This window comes from Biomphalaria glabrata, chromosome 5 (assembly GCF_947242115.1).
Source record: "Biomphalaria glabrata chromosome 5, xgBioGlab47.1, whole genome shotgun sequence".
Taxonomy (NCBI): domain Eukaryota; kingdom Metazoa; phylum Mollusca; class Gastropoda; family Planorbidae; genus Biomphalaria; species Biomphalaria glabrata.
This window is the reverse complement of record NC_074715.1, coordinates 14,849,424-14,873,472: the sequence shown is the minus strand read 5'-3', so window position 1 is coordinate 14,873,472 and position 24,049 is coordinate 14,849,424. Positions and strand designations below refer to the sequence as shown.

The 24,049-nt window shown below is 36.6% G+C and overlaps 2 protein-coding genes across 12 annotated transcripts in view; one reads left to right on the top strand and one right to left on the bottom strand.

Annotated features, from left to right (window-relative positions):
- The window catches only part of LOC106074862 (peptidase inhibitor 16-like), a 75,938-nt gene extending 56,088 nt beyond the window's left edge, over positions 1-19,850 (top strand). For 6 of the 10 annotated variants that reach the window (XM_056028630.1, XM_056028627.1, XM_056028633.1 and 3 more), the window contains 7 exons: positions 3,790-4,002; positions 5,542-5,657; positions 7,157-7,278; positions 12,345-13,230; positions 14,794-15,009; positions 15,600-15,859; positions 16,440-19,850. In XM_056028630.1, coding sequence (XP_055884605.1) covers positions 3,790-4,002; positions 5,542-5,657; positions 7,157-7,278; positions 12,345-13,230; positions 14,794-15,009; positions 15,600-15,859; positions 16,440-16,573 — 1,947 coding nt within the window. In that variant the 3' untranslated portion in view covers positions 16,574-19,850. Of the gene's footprint in view, positions 1-2,751; positions 2,860-3,254; positions 3,422-3,789; positions 4,003-5,541; positions 5,658-7,156; positions 7,279-12,344; positions 13,231-14,793; positions 15,010-15,599; positions 15,860-16,439 lie in introns of those variants that run through there. The other 4 variants (XM_056028634.1, XM_056028635.1, XM_056028631.1 and 1 more) reach the window with 4 other exon arrangements.
- Positions 19,851-20,684: 834 nt separating this feature from the next.
- Positions 20,685-24,049, bottom strand: part of LOC106074861 (WASH complex subunit 5-like) — a 42,280-nt gene continuing 38,915 nt past the window's right edge. For both annotated transcript variants that reach the window (XM_056028688.1, XM_056028689.1), the window contains 4 exons: positions 23,536-23,632; positions 22,726-22,882; positions 22,118-22,205; positions 20,685-21,435 (listed from right to left, as the gene is read on the bottom strand). In XM_056028688.1, coding sequence (XP_055884663.1) covers positions 21,370-21,435; positions 22,118-22,205; positions 22,726-22,882; positions 23,536-23,632 — 408 coding nt within the window. In that variant the 3' untranslated portion in view covers positions 20,685-21,369. The remainder of the gene's footprint in view (positions 21,436-22,117; positions 22,206-22,725; positions 22,883-23,535; positions 23,633-24,049) is intronic.

Sequence of the window (24,049 nt, the reverse complement as noted above, 5' to 3'; positions counted from 1 at the left end):
CGATCACAGGAGATAGAGCAAAATGTCAGACACGTGCGAGAAATGAGTATGAAAGGATAGGTGAACGTGAATGTGAAGTTAGATTTGAACCTGGCCTAACTGATGTCTTATAATGAATATCTAATTGATCCAATTTTTTTGTAAATGGTCAATCTCTTATTTAAATCCTCAAGAAAAAAACATTTCTGTAAAAAAAAAATTAGAAAAAAAAATTCCTCTAGTTAGGTGTTCTATAGCCACTGCTGCAGTTCACGCGACAATTTGAAAAACTACTTATTAATTGTTGTTTTAAATTATGTCCAACTTAATATATGCATACTAGAGAGATTTTTCTCTTTAAAAAAAGTAAACATTTTTTTTGTGTTAATGTAGTAATTAGTATGACAGAACTTACTTAACTAGCAATAGAAATCTAAAACCGTTTGCATAAATGTGTTACAAATATGGTAAATAGCTATCTCCCCTACTAAAGAGCCTCCCTTATTTGTTACTATTAATAATGAATAGTTGTAAAAGTGGTGTATTTTTATGAAAAAACTGCTTGCATAAGTGATTTAAAAAATTAGATTTTTCGCTTTCAGAAAAAGAAAAAAATAGCCGTTACATCAAAACTTTGGATGGTCTCAAATATTATGATGTTGGATTTTCACTGTCTTTTCTAGTTTACGAGATCTAAATGGGACGGACGGACAGACAGACATTCCACACAAAACTAATAGCGTCTTTTCCCCTGTCGGGGGCCGCTGAACCGTAATCATAAGATAACCCCTACCATTTAGCTCATTAAGAAGAGCTACTTGCTGAGACATTTCCTGAAGAACTTTGGAAAGTAAAATAATTGGTGACTAATCCAAACATTTCATTTCATATTAGATGGGTTTTAGGCCTACTTGTCATCTACCCTCAGCTAGTTGTGAGTTGCAAGGGAAAAAATGGAAAACGTTGTAATCTACCAGCAGTTCGTTGGTTTGATCAAGACTCATTCTACCAAACAAGAGGGTCGCTGGGTGGTCGTGTGGTATGCGCTAACGGATTATTATCACAATGGTCTCGGGTTTAAACTTTTAGTCCTGAACAGTGCGCGGGGACCTGGGCGAAATATTCTCTCTATCGCGCCCCTTCCCTACGTCGCGAGACCTAGGGCGGTCGCCTCTCTCGCCACCCGCCTCGGTCCCAAAGCAGGTTTGGGCTCTGATGTAATAGTCTTCATCGTTGAAGCTACGTCCAAAACTTGTAAAAGAAACAAACAAACAAACAAATAGGTTGTTCTTTATATCCAACTGTCTAAAGAAAGTTCTGTAACTCTCACGCATCTGTTAAACTATCCCAAGTTCATTGTATGAAATGTTGCTGGTTAAAACCAAATCCCGTTCTAAAATGTTCAAGTTCTCATCTATCGAGATTCCTCGAGAGTCACGTTCGGCCATATAGCGGCCATCTCGAATGGTACTGTTGTTGGCGTGGCCTCGGCAAGGGTTGGATATCCATGTACAGTTTATTTTGTCTACAACACGCCCCTCTGGTATTGCACCTCGTGACATAGACCCCGCGCCCCTGCACGGCGATGTAGATCTATAGGCATGTTGTGTTTGTTTTATTGTTAGTTTGAGGTAAACAAACTTATCACTGTTCTACAACTAACAGAAACAAAACAGCAACACACAAAAAAACAAAAAAACTCAAGGGCGGTAACACAGCAACAACGTTTATGCAGACGATGAGACTAGCTCCCTTTTCTAGTGCAACTAAAAATAGTACTCTCAATGGCATATCTTGTCTGTGTGTGGGTGTGTCTGTGTGTGTGTGTATTTTGTTGCGCTAATTTTTTTTCTTCTTTATGTTTTTAAATGTGTGATAACGCCAATGGAAGCTGAAAATTGAGGCCAGTATCTGTGTCGAAACAGTGAATTCACCACACTGATAACTTTATAACTAAGGCGAGATAACTCTACGACCTTGGGAAGATAATAACATTTTTAAAAGAATGGATATCTGTCAAAGCTTTTCTGAGCCTCTTATTTGTGAAGATAAGAATATATAATGTGTAGGCCAGGAGTAGGCTTGCACATTTAGTGACCGGCACATTAGAAGTTGTAGAACTCGCAATATTTACTAACATAGAGCGAGGACGGAGAACGGGAAAGAAAGTTATGTTTAATACTAGCCATTCTTACCCGGCTTTTTCTCGGGTTTTTTCATTGTTTTAGTAATATCATACAAGGCATCTATGCTGTTTTAATAGTCAAAATATATGACAAGATGCCTCATTGATGTAAATCAGTAAACTCTCTTCTTGTAAGACAACTTTACATATCCTAAGATCACCGCTATTATCTAATGAACGTTCGTGCCAAGTTTCATTGACATTGATCAAACGGTTTTGATTTCTATGCAAGACATACATACATTCAGGCATTATACAAACATACAGCCACCTTACATTCTACTTTATATATTAGATTTAACAATGTTTGATCAAGTCTTACCTGTGTACCGAACTGAATCTCTAGAATAAAAAATATATTCTCTTCGCTTGTTAGATGTATTTGTGTTTATGCATTAACGATATTTATGTTTTGTTATGACATGATTAGGATTTAATTATTTGTTTCGGGAATAGGTGGAAGGTTTTACTTAGCGACGATGACGTACAGTTTGTTAAAAAGTAAGAACGCTCTAGGAGTTGATAGAGACAAGACACTTTTTTTATCACAGCAAGTATAAGAAGTAGTTTACGGACATAGTTGACATCGGACGCTTCCCTTCTTGATCATTAAACATATTTGTTGACCAATATCAGCGTCGACTACATATCTTGATTGTTTTGGCCTTTCGCCGGTGTTCCTGATTTAGTTGAAGGTTACCTCCTGTTTATATCATTGTTTGCATTCAACACCGCGGAAGAGCCATAACAGTTTCTTAATGAGTGTTAATGTAATATGCTTGTAAATCTGAATATCTATCTATCTATCTATCTATCTATCTATCTATCTATCTATCTACATATCTATATACCTGTATTTATACTTTACATATATATCTTTACATAAAGATACACTGTATAAATACAAGTTCTAAAAATAAATATTTGTTTTTATTTGTTCTTGTGATAAGCTCTTTCCACGTAATAAATTCCCCGTCGTCAGTACGGCATGCGGCCGCTTGTAGCTAGCGGGGCCAAGGAACGGGGGGGGGGGGGGTAGGGCTGTGGCTAAATAATACGGCCGATGACTTTGTTGAGATATTCAGACAGGACTTGGGTTTGGAGAGCTCTCGGTTCACGTTTGGCCTCTGTATAAATTCCTTTCCAACGGTCATCGGAATAATGGCAAATTCGGCGCCGATTCCCTTCTGGACATTTTACAAGGTCTACTTAATATGTGGTAACATAAGACACGCCATTTATTGAAGTTAAACAATGGTAATAAGCCATCTTTAATTAGTGTTCAAAGACTAAAAAAACAAAGATTTACTGCTGCAGGGGTAAACAAACGACTGTATAGAAAATAGGCAAAAACATGCATATATGTAACCCTGCCGGACCAAGTTAAACAAAGGACGTTTGGGTCACATCCTTTGTTTAACTTGGTCCGGCAGAGTTACATATATGCATGTTTTTCGTATTTTAATTAGTGTTTATTAATTTTCTTGTTTGTTTCCAAATTAGAACATAATTTTATTTTAAAAATCTATTCGACAATTCATGCCCATCAGTGTATGGAGACCTAGTTCCTATGAACGTCATGTTGGCTACTTTGTTCATTCCGTTGCCATCTCTACCATCCCCAGTACTGGAATATTAGTCTTCAGCAGCGGGCCGACAGCTGGGCCCACAAGTGCCTGTTCAAGCACGAGCACAACCTTGACCTCGGGGAGAACCTCTACTTCGACACGGACCACGAGAACGACGTGTACCTGAGGGGCATGAAAACGTGGCACGACGAGAAGTCCATCTGGTCACACTCCAACTCCGGCTGCAAGGGGGCGTGCCATTTCTCGCAGGTGAGTAGCCTGGGCAATCAGGGTGGTACTGAGATCCTGGAAAGGCAAGTGGAGTTTGATCTGGGTCATTCCATTGCGAATATTACAGATTAGGTTTAAATGTGTAATTGGGAGGGGGGAGAACTCGACTCACTTGCGCTTTGTATATAAATCTGAATAGATATTTTTTTAAATACCTAGAGCATCTAACTAGAAATACCTAATGAATCAGGATAAAAATACGTAGAGCAACAGCTATAAGTCAGTGTACTGTTTTAATTACAAATCTTATATCAAATCAAGAAAATCTTAATCGACCACTGTCGGACAATGGTTATGCTTGCCCTAGACGTGGCAAAATATGTAAGTCACAGTCGGGGCTGCGTAGCCACGGGAAATACGGCATTCCTCATTAATATTCGAACTCGAAGACAAGCCTTATTATTATTATTATATCAATTCACTCTGTCTCCCAGAGTTAATTAGTGGAAATTAATATTTTTATTACAGAAAAGGGTAGGTAGATCTTGCAGTATTGAGAAAATATGGTTGCAATATCTCATTGCTACGTCTTGACGTAAGACCTGTGACATAGCAACAAGCTAATGGTCTAAACTGCCCACAGGCTGCGACGTCACATGTCAGTGTTGAGGCCTAATATAACGATAGGTCTCGATTCCGATCACCGTAATGAACACAAGGTACATGCAAATCATGCAATTAATGAAGGCCACTATGTGAACACCTCTTCAGACTCAAACATTTTTTAGATTACTAGGACAACTGTATAGAAACAACTCTAGGGATAAATGAATGTGTTTCACAGACATTTCTAAAGCAGTTGTTCTCACCACACTTGTATCTGGCCTGGGTGCTCTATCAAAGGCTCCTCGAACGCCTCCATCAAAGGTGCCTTCGCTTCATGATGGGTATACGCTGGTAAGACTACATTACAAATAACTATGTTCTGCTGGAGGCCAGTGTGGACAGTATAGAAGCACTAATTATCATTCGACAGCTGCGCTGGGTCGGACACTTATCCTGCATGGGAGACGACCGCATACCAAAGGCGATTTTCTTTGGCGAGCTTAAAGGAGGACGGCGTAACAGAGATGCCCCCCCCCCATACATGCTATAAAGATCAGCCCAGGTCCTACTTCGCCCTCACTGGCATGGAGGAAAGAAGCTGGCAGAAGATGGTCTTTGAAAGAAACAGTTGGAGAGTTCTCACAAAGGCTACGGGACAAACTTTTGAGACTCAATTATTTTTGTATGAGATTCAAAGAAAAGCAATTATTGAAGACAGGTGCAGAAGATGTAAAAAAACAAAAACTTATATAGACATCCAGTGGATAACGACTTTGTCTGCACGAGATGTGGAAAAATATTTAGGTCACAACTGGGTTTGCTTAGTCATGTGAAACACTGCACTCATCCTTAATCTTCGGAATCGAAAACATTGCCATTTCATTGCCATTATTACCGAAGTTAGTTACATTTTTTGGGTCCACTTGCGCATCTTAAATCGTGGTTATAATCAATGTCATTTATTTCTTCCAGATGATCTGGTCCTACACGACGACAGTCGGCTGTTCGGCACACTTGTGTCAGAACCTGAACGTCGCCGGCAGGATTGTCAAGGACGCCATGTTGTTTGTCTGCTACTACTACCCGAGGTAAGCTCTGACCTGTAGAGAACGAAATCGTTGAGTAAGCAGGGGAGGGTACTTTTCATGTCGCGCACAATGAGCAGTAATAAAATACATACTTGTCGACCCGCGGCGTAGCATACGCCGCAATTTTGCTGGGCCGGCCTTAGGCCAATGCAACCTATCCGACCGCTGTGGGCCCCGCACTTCAAAAGGACCCGCGCTAATTCTAGGTGTATAAATTATTACGTTAAACCATTTTATAACTTATAACAAATGGGTATCCCTACCCAAACTGGGCCCCGCGAAATCCGTTTCGCATTGGGCTACACAATGGTTAAGTCCGGCCCTGCTATTTAGTGACGGGTTAATACTAATTGTTCTTCCCCCCCCCCCTCTCTTTTTTTTTTCGCTTTTAAAATTACGTGGGGTAACTCTAGTCCGTACGACTTGCAGAAATAAAAGAGTGATCTTTCCATTACTTGGTGTCCAAACTCTTGAGCCATGAAGAGAATTATATATAGAGAGATTATTAATGTTCCTGGTGGCACATACGAATTCGAAAATAAACCTTTTAAAAATCATATATTAAAACATTTTTAAAAAGCAATAGTAATCAGCAGTTTTTCAGCACCCAGCGCTACACCCTGGCAGAACCTGCGACGCCGCTGACCCCAAACTGTATCGGCACTGCCGTTCTTTTGGATACATCAGCTGCGTGGAGGGGGGGTGGAACTTATGTGTGGGCGACATCGTTCCGACCACAGCTAATGCCCAGGCATTCATCTCCATGAGATGATCCACAGCCGCTCCGCAACTGAAGGAGGCCATAGATTACTTTCTAGTATTTGAGTAAAAATGAAACGATACTTCTCCAACATGTCTCGGAGCTCTACATTCCTCCATAATGTGAACATAGTCTAAACTTGAATCTAAAACTAGAAGACCACGCAGGCTGAATACAAAGAACACGACGCTGGCTACGTGTAGATCTAAAACTGGAGGACAGCCTTGAACTACACGCATCGTGATGTAGATATTTTAATAAGTGTATGTCTTGTATAGGTTTCTGACTATAATTAGCTGCTTAGTTAGAACGTAATTGGGTCACGTCTGCTTGTTGTATTGGTTTTCTCACCCCATTAGCACGCGAAAAATTTACGTTAATAAAATCATGTTTGCACAATGTTATTAGAGTTCAGTTATAAAAAAAAAAGCAAAGATAAATGCACACTTCTTATTCCGTATGCTGGGACAAGTTCGTACAAAATACTCTTACTTCCCAAATGCGTTAGAACATGGAATGGGTTCCGTGAATCAGCCAGAAAAAAACAACGACCTGACAGAGTTCAAGTCACTGAAGTAACATACATGGCTAGACATATGAAACGCGAAGGACGTAATTATCTTCTCATTTGAAGTAACGTCTGTAATTTATAAGATCATATAAAGACGTTTGACATGAATGGATCAATTGTATCAATAATCAAGACTAATGACTTTATTGGGGTTTGCTTCATTGACAGGGGAAACTTCATAGGCTATTATCCATATGCTAAAGGGCAGCCTTGCTCAGAATGTGCTTCAGGAGACACTTGTTCTGACAATTTGTGTGTTTCTTCTGGACCAGAATCCAAGCGAGCACCCGGTAAGTTGTTTTATTGTCCAGAATAGGAATGCGTTCATAACTTACGAACTTTATATGTTCAGATTAGGAATGCGTTCATAACTTATGAACTTTATATGTCCAGATTAGTAATGCGTTCATAACTTATTAGCTTTAGATGTTCAGATTAGGAATGCGTTCATAACTTATTATTTTATATGTTCAGATTAGTAATGCGTTCATAACTTATTAGCTTTATATGTTCAGATTAGGAATGCGTTCATAACTTATTAGCTTTATATGTTCAGATTAGGAATGCGTTCATAACTTATTAGCTTTATATGTTCAGATTAGGAATGCGTTCATAACTTATTAGCTTTATATGTTCAGATTAGGAATGCGTTCATAACTTATTAGCTTTATATGTTCAGATTAGGAATGCGTTCATAACTTATTAGCTTTATATGTTCAGATTAGGAATGCGTTCATAACTTATTAGCTTTATATGTTCAGATTAGGAATGCGTTCATAACTTATTAGCTTTATATGTTCAGATTAGGAATGCGTTCATAACTTATTATTTTATATGTTCAGATTAGTAATGCGTTCATAACTTATTAGCTTTCTATGTTCAGATTAGTAATGCGTTCATAACTTATTAGCTTTATATGTTCAGATTAGGAATGCGTTCATAACTTATTAGCTTTATATGTTCAGATTAGGAATGCGTTCATAACTTATTAGCTTTATATGTTCAGATTAGGAATGCGTTCATAACTTATTAGCTTTATATGTTCAGATTAGGAATGCGTTCATAACTTATTAGCTTTATATGTTCAGATTAGGAATGCGTTCATAACTTATTAGCTTTATATGTTCAGATTAGGAATGCGTTCATAACTTATTAGCTTTATATGTTCAGATTAGGAATGCGTTCATAACTTATTAGCTTTATATGTTCAGATTAGGAATGCGTTCATAACTTATTAGCTTTATATGTTCAGATTAGGAATGCGTTCATAGTTTACTTCTATTTTTTTTTTTAAAAAAAAAAGGTCACCATATTTCCTATGTTACCATAATACCTTTGTTTGCAAGGACGGACTGGGTGTCAAAAATCGATCTGGGCATTTCTATCACTTCCGGCCCACAAATTGTATATCATATGATAGGCGTCCGATTCTAAGTCTATCTGTCCTCAAAATCATTATGTTAAGTTTGATAATGTATTGATAATGTATTGATATCTGTACACATGCCCTATATATTTATAAGAAATATAGGCTTTATGTTGCTGTCTAATCGCTACGTGTTTAAGCCCTAAAAGGATGGAGCCTACTAGTTGCACTGTCTACGGATTACATTAATTCGGAAAATTTGTTAGATTAAATTAGTATTGTACTGTAGAGTCTGTAAAATATTTCTTTAAACAGGACGCTCAAAGGGTCACTTCTGTTAGAGAATATTATAAAACCTTTAACAATTTAATAAGTGTCACATGGCACATTCATGCGTTCCTTACGGTAGCCTTACCCATTTTCCCGAATGTCCACATAGCCAGTCCTCCCCTGTTTGTATGGATCAGGACTAAACTATATGCTACAATGTCACTGTAAATATGACACTGGCACTGTTGAACTTGGCTTGGCTTGGCTACCTATGAAGGGGCTCGAGGTTTGACACCCGACTCGAGCAGAGTTATGTTTATTGGGCGCCTAAAGGCAGCACGGAAAAACCTTCTCCCAAATACATCCCTGCCCCATGAATGAGATTGGACTATAGCGCTCTGAGCATGCTATAAGCATGAAAGTAGCGCTATATAAAAGCTACAATTTATTTATTTAGCTGTTCATTTTTGTTGCTCTTTTTTTTTCTAATCTGTAAAACATTTGCATTTTATATAATAAAAAATAATAATATTGTAACCAAACAATAAGAAATTGGACCTGTGGTACTAGATCTATTTAAACTAATTTGGTTACACTAGAGTGACAAAAAAAAAGTTGGGGCTATGAGTTATTTAAAAATTAGCCTACATGTTATTTACAAACGATTTGTAGATGCACTTCCTACATTGTTTAAAGCTCAAAGTGTTTGTATGAATTTCAAGTGTATTTTTTTATTTGACACTATTAATTAAACGCTCCCAATTCACCAACGAATGATGGGAGGAGGGGATGTGGATCAATACCTATTTCATATATAAACAATTTTGCAAATGGAAAGAGTTAATGAGTAAAATTTTATGAAATTTAATCGCTTCCTGCTTTATGTTTAAATAATATGATAAACTAAACATTCATTATTTTAGTCATATGTAAAAGAAATATTATTGATACCCCCCTAGCCCTAGGCCCTAATAATATACAATAATTACTTCCCATGTGGTGAACACTGGATTTTACGGTAAATTTCCACAATTCAAAAATACAACTATTTCACTGATCTTTATGAAATTTTAATCCATTGTGTTGTCACGCAGCACGAGTTGATGTGTGATATTTCAGCTCGAGAGAATAATCAAAAGTTGTCCAAATACAATATCAGCAATTCAAATGTTTGACAAACGACGAAACGAAAGTGTTAGTCAATAGTAGCCATTCAAATGATTAAGATGGAACCTCTTTAACCTCAATATTTAAGACATTGCCCCACACAGCCACCTATTTGTCTGTTCCACTTGAGTCTGATACTATTTCCAATTGATTACTTTTTTTTTCGCGCATATAGCCCGCGGGTTATACAGGCGACCGCTGCCGCCACCTCCCTCCACCCTCCCCCCCCCCCCTGTGCGGGGTATACACAATTTTTTTTTACTCATAAACAGAGAATAAATGGAACATACCGTTGAGTCTTTATACCTCCTATATTTCGCTGTGTGGTTGTGAAATGAACATAAGAAAGCTTTATGAGCCTTTCATTATTCATTGACTAGAGTAACACCTTTAGTAAAATCACTAAATTTAGAAAGCCTTCAGGACAGAAGGCTCAAAAGTAAAGTAGCAATCATACATAAAACAATGAGCCATAATCTTCAAATACAAAAACAAAATTTAATAAAATACTCTGAAAGACACAAAGATAAAGGTACATTCCTCGTCCCATATGCTAGGACAAATTTGTACAAATACTCCTTATTCCCTAGTGCTATTAGAGCATGGAATGGGTTGCCTGAGCTAGCCAGGAAAACCAGTGACTTGGCTGAATTTAAGTCATTGGTTAATATGCATGACTAAATGCATGACGCGTAGGACGTAATCATCTTCTTTTTTGAAGTAACGCCTGTATTATGTAAGATAAGATAAGATTATAAACTTCAAGAAAACAATTAGTGCCGATGTGGCACAGAATCTTTACTATACCAGTAATCAATTGTGACAAGTAAGTAGCTAAACTAATTTGCCGATACAGGCAATGGCGAGACTACACTGCATGCAATGCATCCGCAATCAATTGCCCAGTCTCACTCATGTCACTGTCCTCGCTATAGTTAGTGAAGTCATTGAAACTTGTATCCTATTCACTGTCTTCTTCCAATGACTGAAGCATGTTGGTAGCAGCAGTTGGATCATAAATCAACTCTTCACGTGCGGGGTATATAAAGGTGCGGGATTACGATTTTGTTTTTTTACTTATTTTGTCATATGTGCGGGTTATACGCATGTGCGGGGCATATGCGCTAAAATACGGTAGGCCCCTATCATTGAATTATGTTGGGGCTATAAGTTGAATTGTACTTTATTTATTTCATTTTGTTTTTCTAATACTACTTCTGACTTATTACTTTGTATCACGATAGTCTGCCCGTAGTGAATAAGTGAATTGTGCTAGTTCAGTAGTTGGTTTTTTTTTTCTGTTGAGTTTAGATATCTCACGTATGTACGTGCGTTGTTTATGTCTGTGTGAGTTAGCTAATCAAAAGCGGCGCTAGGCAGCACGTGACTACCAGCATCAATGTGTAATCTATTCCGCAGCATCAAGTAAAATGTAGAAGGGTTTTAAAAGCATATCTTACCCAGCAGCCAAGTTCAACTTATGTTTGTTATGATCCAACCTTTTAAAAGCCACTTATTGGCAGACCAAGTGGTAGAATGGATCTGATTTGTCATGTATGACCCGCGGCTGATTTATGTTTATATAAATACAGATTTGATGACGTACTAAGTTCGTTGTATTCTTTTGTTGGTGTAGTCCTTAAGTATGGGGAAAATAATGTATTTTTCTACTTTGTAGTATTTGTATATTTGGGAAGCTGTTTGTTTTTTCTTTGTATCGCATTATTTAAAGTTCAATATTAAAAATTAGTTGATGATTCATCTATGCAAGCTCAGACCTTGAAATTTGTAAGAATCATGCATTTATTGATAGTTTATTCCATTTCAAATAGCTGGGACTGTGATTATCTTTTATTCCTCTTTTAACCTAGCTTATTGACTTCTTCACAGCCATCTCATAAACTAGATGCGGCCTAGCAATGTCGGGGCCCTGGGCGAGTGTCTGGGCCATGAATATTTGTACGATGGGCTGACGATGACAAAAGATTCTCATCGCGGGGCGATCCTAAGGCGCGAGGCCTAGAACGGTTGCCCCACTCAAATCCCACTTAGTCCACCTCTGTTACTGACCAGCAAATCCTTTGACCAGCCCACCCTTTAATCAGCTAATCTTTTGACCAGCTCATCTTTTAATCGGTCAATCTTTTCACCAGCTCATCCTTTAATCAGCCAATCTTTTGACCAGCTCATCCTTTAATCAGCCTATCTTTTGACCAGCCCATCCTTCAATCAGTCAATCTTTTGACCAGCCCAGAGGTGTAACATGCATATTTTGAATCCAAAGGCGGCACTATAATTTTTTCTCGCTTCCCTTTCTTAGGTTGGCCTCTTTTTTTAATTAATATTTACTAAAATGCTATCCGTCAGTGGCAACATCAAACTTTTGTGCCCCCATTCAAGTTATGCCGCTGATCTCAAAATTCGATCCGTGCTGTCCACTATCAGAAGATCAAATAAGAGCTTGAATTTAATTAAAATGTTTCATGCGTTTAAATGAGGTCGTTGTAAATGAATATTCTGTATGTTTGATTGTGTATTATTTTCTATCCATAGATTTGATCAAAGAGTTGATGCCCTTGAAGCCTCTCTCTCTGACTACTGACATTTCTTCACTTGAAGCTTTCAAATCTCTGGGTCCGGATTTCTCATCGCAGACATCACACAGCTACCACTCGCAGACGTATCACCACAAATCGTCGTCCACGTCCTTCTCTCAAACGTCCCGCAGTACTGAGGAGGGCGGGGTCAAGACCGAGACGCATCACATTTCGCATTCTCGGCACAGGCAAGAGCACGCCGTTCAGAGAGAGCGTCAGTGGATTCACCCAAAAAAGGAACCAGCAGCCACGGAAATCAGGCAACCGGAAGCAGAGCGAGACGAAAACCGTGCTGAAGACGCAGAGCGTCAGAAAGTGTTGGCTCAACGTAGAGACGAGGAAAGACGCCACAAAGAAGAGTTACGTCGAAGAGAGGAGCTGCGCCACAGGGAGGAGCTGCGCCACAGGGAGGAGCTACGCCACAAGGAGGAGCTGCGCCATAAAGAGGAACAGCGACAAAAAGAATTACTACGCCAAAAAGATGAAATACGCCAGAAAGAAGAATTGCGCCACAGAGAGGAGATACTACACCGAGTCTCGGGACCTAACCACGAACAGGAAAGGGCCATGTCGATTATAACATCGCAGACGAATGCGTCCGACGTTCTTGGAGTGATCACCACGAGGGAACAAGAGATGTCTCTGAGAGAGCTAAACAACCAGCGGCACCACAGCGGAACCAGCGTCAGCGAGATCAAGAAGCACCACCGGCCGCGGAAGGAGGAGGAAACGGCAAGGGAGACCGACGTCAGAGTTGACTACGTCAGCAACGGCCGAGAAGCTAGAGGGAACAGATACAACACGCAGCGAGACGACGTCACGTGTGCTGACAGAAACAGCGAGTAAGTTGCTTCCCCTGCTCTATGTAAACTACATGGATGCAACGAAAAATGTCGGGGGGGGGGGGGAGGTCAACAAAAATAGCAAACAAATCACATTAAAGTGGATGAATGGCTAGCTTGCATTCTAATTTGTCCGGAGCTCGAACCTTAATACTTCTGGCGCCCTGAAAGAGTTTTGGACTAGGGCATAACAATCTTTACTTTTGAAAGGATTGTCCCAAATATTTAGAACGAATTCCTATTTCATTTGGCGTGGCGGCTGAGAGGTAGAACGCAGGGCTTACAAACCAAGGTGTCTTGGGTTTGAATCTCGGTGAAGACCTAGATTTAGAACTTCGGAATTTTTATGACGCCACTGAGTCCACCCAATACCAATGATACATTAGTTTGGGAAGTAAAGGCGGTTGGTCGTTAGATGGTCATATGATACCCCACGTACACTGTTGACTTTCGGTCATATGCTCTATAGATGGCAAAGTCTTAAAGGGTTCATATACAATGTTTTTTTTAACAGTAATGATTTTCTGTTTCGTTAGTCTGTTTAGTCGTAGCGTAGGACGTAATTATAACTGTGATTTATGAAATAAGATTATGGTCGAGTGGTTAAGCGCTTGGCTTCCAAACCTGAGGTCCTGGGTTCGAATCCCGGTGAATACTCGGATTTTAATTTCGGGATTTTTAGAGCGCCCCTGAGTCCACCCATCTCTAATGGGCGCCTGACTTTAGTTGGGAAAGTAAAGGCGGTTGGTCGTTGTGCTGGCCTCATAACACCTTGCTCGTTAACCGTTGGCCTAAGAAACTGATGACCTTAACATCATCTGCCCTATAGATCGCAAGGTCTGAAAGGGGAAACTTTACTTTATGTTCAACTTATGGAGATGCAATCTACACCATTGATTCATCAGGCAAAAATAAATCACAGTCCAGAGGGTAGTTTAATAAATGTATTTCTATTGAACGTCTTTCTCCATAAAATAGCTGTTTACAAAGGTAGTGGCATCATCATAGGATGAAAATCTCTATCATCCGAGCTCAACTTCTAGTTCAGGAAAGATGTGAAATAAGCCTGACCTATTTGGATGGGTTTGACGTTTTGGATAGGTGGGACCATCGAAGGTAGAGGACAAGTACATGCTGGGCCGGCCTTACGCCTATTTTGCTCCGAATTGAGCCCCTCACCTGGCAGGGACCCGCAATTAACATTTACTATATTACTATCAGGCTTTTAAAGATGTATGACTTATAAGGTTAACATATTTAGTGTATCGTACGATTGATGTAACTTTAATTAAGCCACCGACGCCTATTGCATGTTGTAGGCTATAATAAATTTTGATATAATTATTTAATTAGTAGGTTACTAATAGTTGTTACTGTAAAAAAAATTTAAGTGGGTCCTCTTAAGCATCCATTAAATTTCTCCCGCAATTTGTAAGGCCGGCACTGGGTACACGAATCTAAAATATTATGTAACGAATTAGAAATTAATTCAAGGAAAACAAAATTGTTACTTCGCAAACTTTTTTCAGACCAACATCGTGTAAAATTACTTTTTTTTGCCAGATGTTACAGATGGGCAACCAAATGCTACAGAAGCGCCGTGGTAACGCTGTCTTGTCCTTTGACCTGCAGCAAGTGCGGCAAAAATCTAACCAATGTCAAGGCTGAAAAGATTGCCAAAAGCAGTTACCTGAAAGCCAAGAAGCGCCACAACCCACAGATGTATCACAAGCCAGTGAAAAACAAGAAGCGGCAGAAGAACGAAGCACAGGAGATGAGGTTCGTACATATTCCGGTAGTCTTTAGGAAAATAGATCTAGGCATCTAGATATACACATATTTGGAGGATCCAAAACTTTTTACTTGTGGTTGGGGAGGGGGCGGCCCATTTGCAAGGGGCTCCCACACCTTCCACTTCCTCGAATGCTACTTGGCCCAATAATGAGATTTACTTCAGTAAACGTAAGTTTAAAAAAAGAAAGGGGTGGGGTCTTGCTGTTGCCTGTTCCTATACTAATGTGGATTATTTACAGTATTGAGAGGTAACGCGGGCGCTGGATGCCTGCGGTACCCTTGGTACGTCATTGTACCTACAATGGTTCTGTGAGATGTTGACCTGGTTCCTGTGTTGCTGAATTTCTCTCATTAAAATATTGTATTCTAGTCATTATAATATTATAGGCCTATGTGTGACATAGTAACTTCATTCATTGGTTCAGCGCTATGTTTAATATTTATATTTATGAACTGAACTGTGAACTCCACCAATATGTGCTTTTTCTATCCCCATAGATTTGATTAAGCCGGAGACTAGTTTTCTAAGACTAGTTCCATGATTCACGAGTAATATTTGTTTACATTCTATTTAGACTCAACGGGAAACGAAACGGAGAAAGGCCGTCCAGAGACCAGCCCAATGATGGACATTCTGCACGAGACAGAGACGACCGGAGGAGAACCTCTACTGAGCAGTGGGAGCACGCTTTGGGCGTGGCGCCAATGGAGCTGAGATCCCCAGTGGAAGAGGGACGCATTAACCCCCAGATCTCAAGGCCTCACTCGGAGGAGACATCTACCCGAAGGACAATAGATAGGGCCGCAAACAGAAGACGCCCGCAGCACACACAGGGTATGTGTGCCTAAGATGATAAACGTGATCACTGTGACATGCACAACGACCAATTATCTTAATGTCCACTCACCTAATGTTGACTCGTAAAATTTAAAAATTAAATAAGTTCTCCATGGTTTGCAATAGAATATCTAGCAAAATATAAAAAAATATTTTTTTAATTATCTAATGGGAAGAACTTCGCGTTTACAATTATATATCTCAATAATGTAGAATTTATCTCCCTTTCTTGGTTTCAAACAAAAATTTAATTATCAATAGTTAATTGACTAATTTGTTAATTTTTTTAATTGATTCACATTTTTTAGGTCCAATAAATAATTGTGTAAAGTTTCAACTTGATCCGAGAATGGAATCAATAGATTATAGAGAAATAAAGTGCACAATTATCTAAGGGGACAAAACACCACCTATTTAGACATATTTCTTAATACTGAAGGATTAATTTCCTTTTTTGGTATCAAACAAAATAATTGTTTTGTTGTTTTTTTGTTGTTGTTTTTCCTGTTAAAATGTAAGCAATATTGTTTCATACTAATCGCCACATTTGTGTTAATGTGTTGTGTTTTTTTCTCAGCTCGTGCACAGATGTGTCGAGATAACCCTGTCCACGTGACAAGCTGCAAGTACTGGACCAAGAAAGGTTTCTGTCAAGAGAACATTCTCATTAAAACAATCTACTGCCGATATTCATGCGCATCTTGTGGATAACACCTTGTTCTAATCTATTCTCAGACTGACACATCTAGCGACGGATTTTTTTTCTCTAGAGCATTATCAATGACCATTAGCCTATAGGTAGTGATTGGCATCACAGACATGAATAAATATCAAGACTTAAAATTCTGGTCATAAAAGACATGAACACATATCCAGACTTTCTTGGAGATCATTTGTCATTTGAATAGATCAACAGTATTAATTAAAAACGATATTTACGGATGAAATACATTGTTTCTCTAAGTGATTTTTTTTTTGAAGAAATATGTGCTGATTGTAAACAGCAATTAAGAAATAGTCTAGACTAGTTTCCTACTACTTCATTAGAATTTCTCAAAAGAATTTATAAAAAAAAAAAAAGTACCACTGTAAATGTATTTGAAACTCTTAGAACTTGATTTAAAGTTAATTCATTGTACACAGACTTTGTATTTTATAAAGAATTATCAGCTGCATAACAGAATTATTTGTGTGTGTGTGTAAATTTGTTTCGTTGTTTATTTGATATTGTGTTGAATTTTGAATACATTGAATATGAATCTCGAGAAGTTGCCGTTAAGTCACTTCTCATCAGTGAATAAGAATAGAATAAATTGTAGATGTCAAGATTTGAGAAGTGCATTGGGTTGTTTGGATCATGTATAATACCATTTGTTCTTGTTAATGAGTTCTTGCAGCATCGATAACAGAATTGATATTTTGCCCAAGGTTAAAGCTTTAAATTTTGTGTTAAGTTGCGAAGTAGTCAATATGGGGCGGAGTTACAGATCTGAAGTTTATATTTTTTTAGAGACCAATCTTTAATTACATCGAATTCCTAGCCATAAGATTTCTGCAAATGCTGTTTTCTTGAATCTCTTTATTGTGTGTGTGTGTATGTGTGCGCGCATGCGTGTGTGTCTATTTTATTTTTCATTTGAGATGTGGTCTATATTTTACAATTAAGAAAAAGTATGTTAAATATCATATCATATAGGCTAAACAATTATTTATAACAAATGGATTGCCATGGAAGGGAAACATCAATACACTAAATGTTAAATTGAAGGATTTTTATTTAAGCGATTAGATTTTAGAAAAAATAAATAGGACTATCTATGATTAATTTTTTTTTTTTTTAAATCTACAAGCGGTCTTATAAATTTCCACAGTACTCTTATTTTTTAAACTGGAATCTATCATTGTGCCCTGGTCAATGACAATAAAATCTTGTTTTGTTTTGTCCCTATCTCATAATATGGGAATGTGTGTTTTTATGAAAGAAAATATAAGACCCTGATAGTCTGCGTTATTTCAAAGTGTATTCAATGACGCCCTGTACTGACTGATAGCCACTCTTTGCCAGATTGGCTCTATGCTTTTCAAGTGTAATGAAAGTTGAAAGATGGTTTGTATTTGAACATAGGGCTTTAAAGCTTTAACATACTTGAAAATGTAAATTGGTTATCTACATATATATATATATATATATAATACATTTATTTTATCACTATGTAAATGTGTCTAAATGTTTATGAACATCGAAAAAAAAAAAGCTAATAGTTAGATGGAAATTGTAAACATAGTATTTTTTACATTAATACCACATAAGAAATGTCACTTAGGGATAAACAGAAAGTAAAAAAAAAAATTAAAAAATCACAGTTAGTCATTTGTAATAGATAGTTGTTTTCTCGTCGAAATTTTGAAGTACAACTTTTTAATTCTTAGTTTGTTTTTGTTGTTATTTTTTTAACTAGAGTGCATAATATTCTGGCCTGTCATGACTACCTACCGTTTTTTTTTTTTATTAATTATTCAAATCTTTTAGCATTTTATAAGTATAGGGTTTAGATCTATATCTTGTCTAATATGTATCCTTATAGCCATTGACACTAAAGATTCTGGAGTCTTTATTTGACTAAAATAACAACAAACAAACAAAAACGACTCTTTATCTGGACATTAAGCTTTATAATTTGGACAAATACCTATTTATTGAACTAGCTCTAGACCTTAACTCATCCAAATTAAAATCATACGGCAATCTGCAATGAATGCCAGTATTTTTACAAGATTACTTATCTATTTGTATTTTTTTTCCAGACGCTGTATACTTTCATTTCTTCATAAAAATTGTTATTGTTCTTCTAAAAATTAAATAAAAGGGAGATAATTTAAAACTACATAGGCTAAATAGATTTACTTCATGGGGAATTTTAACTAGTCCTACCCTTTTGCGATACCGGTTGTTACCAACTTTTAAAAAGCAAAATGGTTATATATTCTTGCCATTGTGGTTTGCTGTCTAGGTATTGTCATCACACCCAGCTGATTTGAACATGTTTCTTATGAAGTTTTTTTTTTTTTTTTGCATCTAGTTATGAATGAGTATTGCCATAAACACTAAATTGTAAATATAAATATATATGTATAATAATATCCTAATATATTGATATATAAAGTGTCCTCTGGAAACATATCTAGAGTTCATTGTGAACATAGATTATATGTAACTGTCTTTAACTGTATCAATGGGAGATTTCTCAGAGAGAAGAAAGTGTGTAGAGATTATCTAAAGACAATGGTGGCATCACAGACCTATATATATTTCTATGTCGTTGAGTGGCATAAAATAAATCTAAAAATATCTGTTCCTCTTTTTATGTTCATACTCATATTTCGATTAGTGCCATAAATTCTTTGGTGATGTCTTCATTACCACACACAGCATGTAGCATAGCTCCCCAACATTAGTATTAAGAAATTCTTCAATATGTTTGTTTTTAGTTTAGTTTACCCTTAATTATTATTGTTATTATCCTTGCTTTTCATTAAAACATTTACCATGCTACTCTGGCATGCTCAGTATGGTCTGGTCCAATCTCTTAGTAGACCAAGTATGTGGTGGGGGAGGTAAGTGAGAGATTTCCTTCCTGCTATTTGGCATTCATCAAGCACATATCAGCAGAAGTCAAACCTTCCTTATCTACATGGAGATTTCAATAAGCCCTCTCAGGTAGTCTAGCAGTTAATGCCTCTTATGTAACAATCAGAACCTACTTTTATTTCTCTCCCGACACTCACATAAAAAACTTTTAAAAATTTAGCAGCTCTCGCCTCCTTTATTTCCAAGATGCCACCTCTGTTTGATAAGAAGGTAGTTTCCTGTGAGTGATGACAACATAACTCTCTGGAGAAGTCTCCTGTCATGTAATCAATTCTACATTTTTATTGTTGCACCTTTTTTTTTTTTGTATTTGGAAATATACTGTTGCACTGATGTTTACATCGAGACTCTGTTCTTATTATTAGTTTTGTTTCAATTATTTTAATATTTTGTGAGGAGTTCGGTTTTTAACACTAATTTCGTTTTAATTCCGCTGAAGATTTTTTTTTAAATGTAAGAAAAGTCAAACTGAATACACAAAATTTAAGTTAAAAATAAATAGGTCATGATCAGTAAATTGCAGTCAATGCTTGGTTTACCTATAGGCAACATAAGCTGTAGCTTACTAATGAAAAATTATGTTAACTGGATTACTACGGGCCCCATATCTCAAATAGCTTAAGGCTTTATCAAGTCTAAATTGGGTCCTGATTGCAGTAGTAGTATAACAACTTGGTAGTGAGCTAAAAAATAATTGTTCAAGAAATATTTTGGAGACAGAACTTTTTTTTTTATATGAATCTTTTTAAAGAGTAATTGTGCCCACTAAGCTCTTCATATGTTTATGAAAGTAGAGGCACAAGGGACTGTCAAGGCTGTGTTGGCCACCTAACTCCCTGGTATACACATATTAGCAGAAACATGGTGACTTTTACTTCAATCGCCTGATAGAGTTTTAAAGTTTCCAAACTAAGCTTTAGTTAATGGCAATGTCATTGATTCCAAAGATTATGGATGAGAGAAATGTTTCACATGACTACGCAAACCTAGTTTGACTTGCATATTTCTTCACATCTCATGCAGACAAATCAGTTGTCTGCCACAAAACTTATTTATAAATATAAAACTAACTAAAGTGTACTTGAAAATTCGTGTGCTGGGTACAACTCAAATACATCTAAAAATAAACACAATCAAATGAATGGGCTAAGTTAGATAAACAAATTTAAGATGTTAAATAATGTTTTTTTAATTACTAGGCAAATTTATACAATGTTGCAAAGGAGATAATAGAATATAGCAACAACTAAAAAGTAAAACTTTTTAAAAGTCTGTTACTTAAATGCTATAACAGCAATCACAATTTCACCATCACATGAATATACAAGATACACACCAAAACTTCAGCCTGGAATACTAGAACATTGGGAATGAAATACAACACAGGTCTATGTCTATCCCAGACAATCAACTAGTGATCTATTACACAGGTATGTTTGTATCAAAACATCTTACAAGACATTCCAAGAATAAACAAAACATTTCATTCCTTTCAAGAAGGAAAGACAAATACATATTATAATTTCATAAACATAATAAGACCACAGAGCTCTAAGTTCCATTTAGTAATAAACAGAAGATTCACATAACTTGAAACATCTGACAATGTTGGTAAGATTGATAACATTGTTTATTTTATATTTTGGTTGGTTTTCATGTTGGGAAATAAATCTCTTAAGTTCAATGTAGAGGAACAAAGGAAATAGAAAGTCAAAAATGTTACAGACGTATGCTAAGGAAAAATGAATGCTTCCAATTCAATGTTATTCTCTCAATTATTTTATAGTAACAACATATAGTGAGAGATTAATTGCATTAATTATACTGCTCTGAAAGAAGACTAGATTCAACAAAGTCATTAGCCTTGAGAAAACTGTCCTCGGAATTCATCAAATATATAACTGGGCACAAAGGATTCAACCATCTGTTGGAGAAAAAAAAACATATCAACCAATGTGACGGTGTTGGCAGGATAGTCATTCTGTATAATCATAATTCTAACAATACTTTTAAATAAATCAGTAAGTCAAGTGCACAATAAGAACATGTTTAGACTGGCATCAATTAAATTTTTAAATGCTTTTATATAGCGTATATATATAGTATCAGTGCACTATGGTCCAATCTCTTACTTCTATAAAATACAGATGTTACTTCAAAAAAGAAGATGATTACTTCTTACACTTATCCCTAGGTCAATCTATTCTAGTCTTTCATGGACTCATGGATGTATCTGGGTGAAAGTGTTGCCTCTAGGTGCTCAGCAAACACAACTTAGCTTGAATCAGGATTCAAACTTGTGCCCCCTAGAAAAGGGGGGGGGGGGGCGTGGGGTTTATGCCACAAAGCTTACACATCCCTAATTATTCTAGGGTTAACTTTTTTTTTTAAAAAAGATGATTCGGGGAGCATTAAAGAAGAAAACAGCTTAATTAATGGATTCAGCTACTTAATGAATTTACGAAAATTTACAATTAGCTACATGGTGTTTACGTCACATCAGTTGAATAACAAAATATATTTCATTCCTTAACAAATTAAAGTCACACTGGGAATGATGAAAATGTGAATAAACCAAGTGAAACAGTAACACAGCGGTAGCTAACCTTTCTTGGTAAACTGCTGTAGAAAATAAACTCCTCTAAGTAGACGAGTACATTAAGTATGTCTTGAGAAATGGCAGGGTCCTTGACGCTGTGGGTTGAAGACACAATAATATTGTCTAAGTAGAAAATACACTTATCTGATAATTATATAACACACAACAGATACTCAAACTTATGGAATCTTTATTAAAGGTCAATTTGAAGTATTACATGACAATTACATTGACTGCAATGCCAAATTAAAATAATGTGTAGCTTTTAAAACAAAATAGGCAATGCATGTCAAATCTGTCGTGAGATTCAATTATGAAAAACTTTAATTTTGGTGACAGGTGGCATCATTCGATAAATTAGTAGAATCAGGTTAGTCATGCTGATGAAATTTTAGCGCAGGGCAAAGTACTTATATTTTGTAGAACTGTGATTTTGTTTAAGTAAATAGGTTAAAGCATTTTATAATTTTCATATGAAGAAATCTCAGATTATAGAAAGAACAATTACTTCTAATGAAGAGATCTGTTAAAAGACAGCATTGCCCACTTTGAAGACAATGTAAACTAGAAAGTGTACTTTTAATTCTGCAAAACTTTCAAGCTTATCAAATGTACCTGTTCAGAGACTCCACCATGGAACGGACATACTGGCCTAGGAATGCCAGGTAAGTGTTGGTCGAGTCACTGTGACATTGTTTCAACAAGGTGTAGATACCAACAACAAGGGGAGGGCAGTCCAGTGGGTCAGTAGGCTTTTTACAGGTCAAAGAATCTAGCAAGAGAAACAAAAGATACTTATTAATGACCATTTAAAAAAATGAAACATTTCAAAGAGAAAAAAAAATTATTCTAAGTTGACCTTATTTTATATTTATTTTTTAAAAAGGAAAGAATATTAAATCTTCCTCTTAGATTCTATCTTATTGACTGTATACCTTCATTTTTTTAGATTCTTTACTTAAGCGTATTTTGTGTGTTACATTTGATGTGGAGACGCACTTGGCTTCTGAACCAGGGGTCCCGGGTTTGAATCCTGGTGAAGACTGGAATTTTTAATTTTGGAAATTTTAGGTAACCTTAGAGTACACCCAGCTCTAATGGGTACCTGACATACGTTGGGGAAAAGTAAAGGCGGTTGGGAGTTGTGCTGGCCACATGAGATCCTTGTTAACCATGGGCCACAGAAACAGATAACCTTTACATCATCTGCCCTATACATCGCATGGTCTGAAAGGAAACTTAACTATATTTGATGTAATAACCATTACACACTTAGTTTCAATATATTTTAGAAAGACGCAGAAAATCTCTTGGATGAAGTCTATTAAGAACAATGTGGAAGGCTTTTAAAAAAAAATAGAAAAGGGCAAAAAATGTCTCTCTATAGATTAAAAAAAAAAAAGCAATGACGACTTAGCAACTTACCGATAGATTTAAAATAATACAGTTTGCTCAGCTGTGAGATGGTAATGAGGAAAGTGGACAGTGGAAAGTAGGGCAACCTTGGAGTAGTGATATAGATCTGAAACACAAACATCCTCACTGACATAAATTTATTTTTTAAAATCTGAAACTAAATGATGATAGAATGATGTACATATTTTCCCCTACTAACTCCAAGACTTTTTATTTTGACCAATATTTTGTTTTTATGTCTTAGTTTTTTGTTTTACAGACATCAGTAGACAAGCCAAGTATTAATCACAAGTATACATTTTTGATAGCATTAAACTATTTATTGTATAAATATTGTATAAAGCTATTTTATTTCAAAGAAAATAAATTAATTAAACAAATAAAACATAAGAGATTCTATATATGTAGAAGATTATAGCATATTCCTTTTTTTAAACAAATCTATTCACACAAATGTTTGTTTTATTTGGTAAACACATACAGAAAAACATTTTGTAAATAGAGTTTATTGGGAAACAATTAA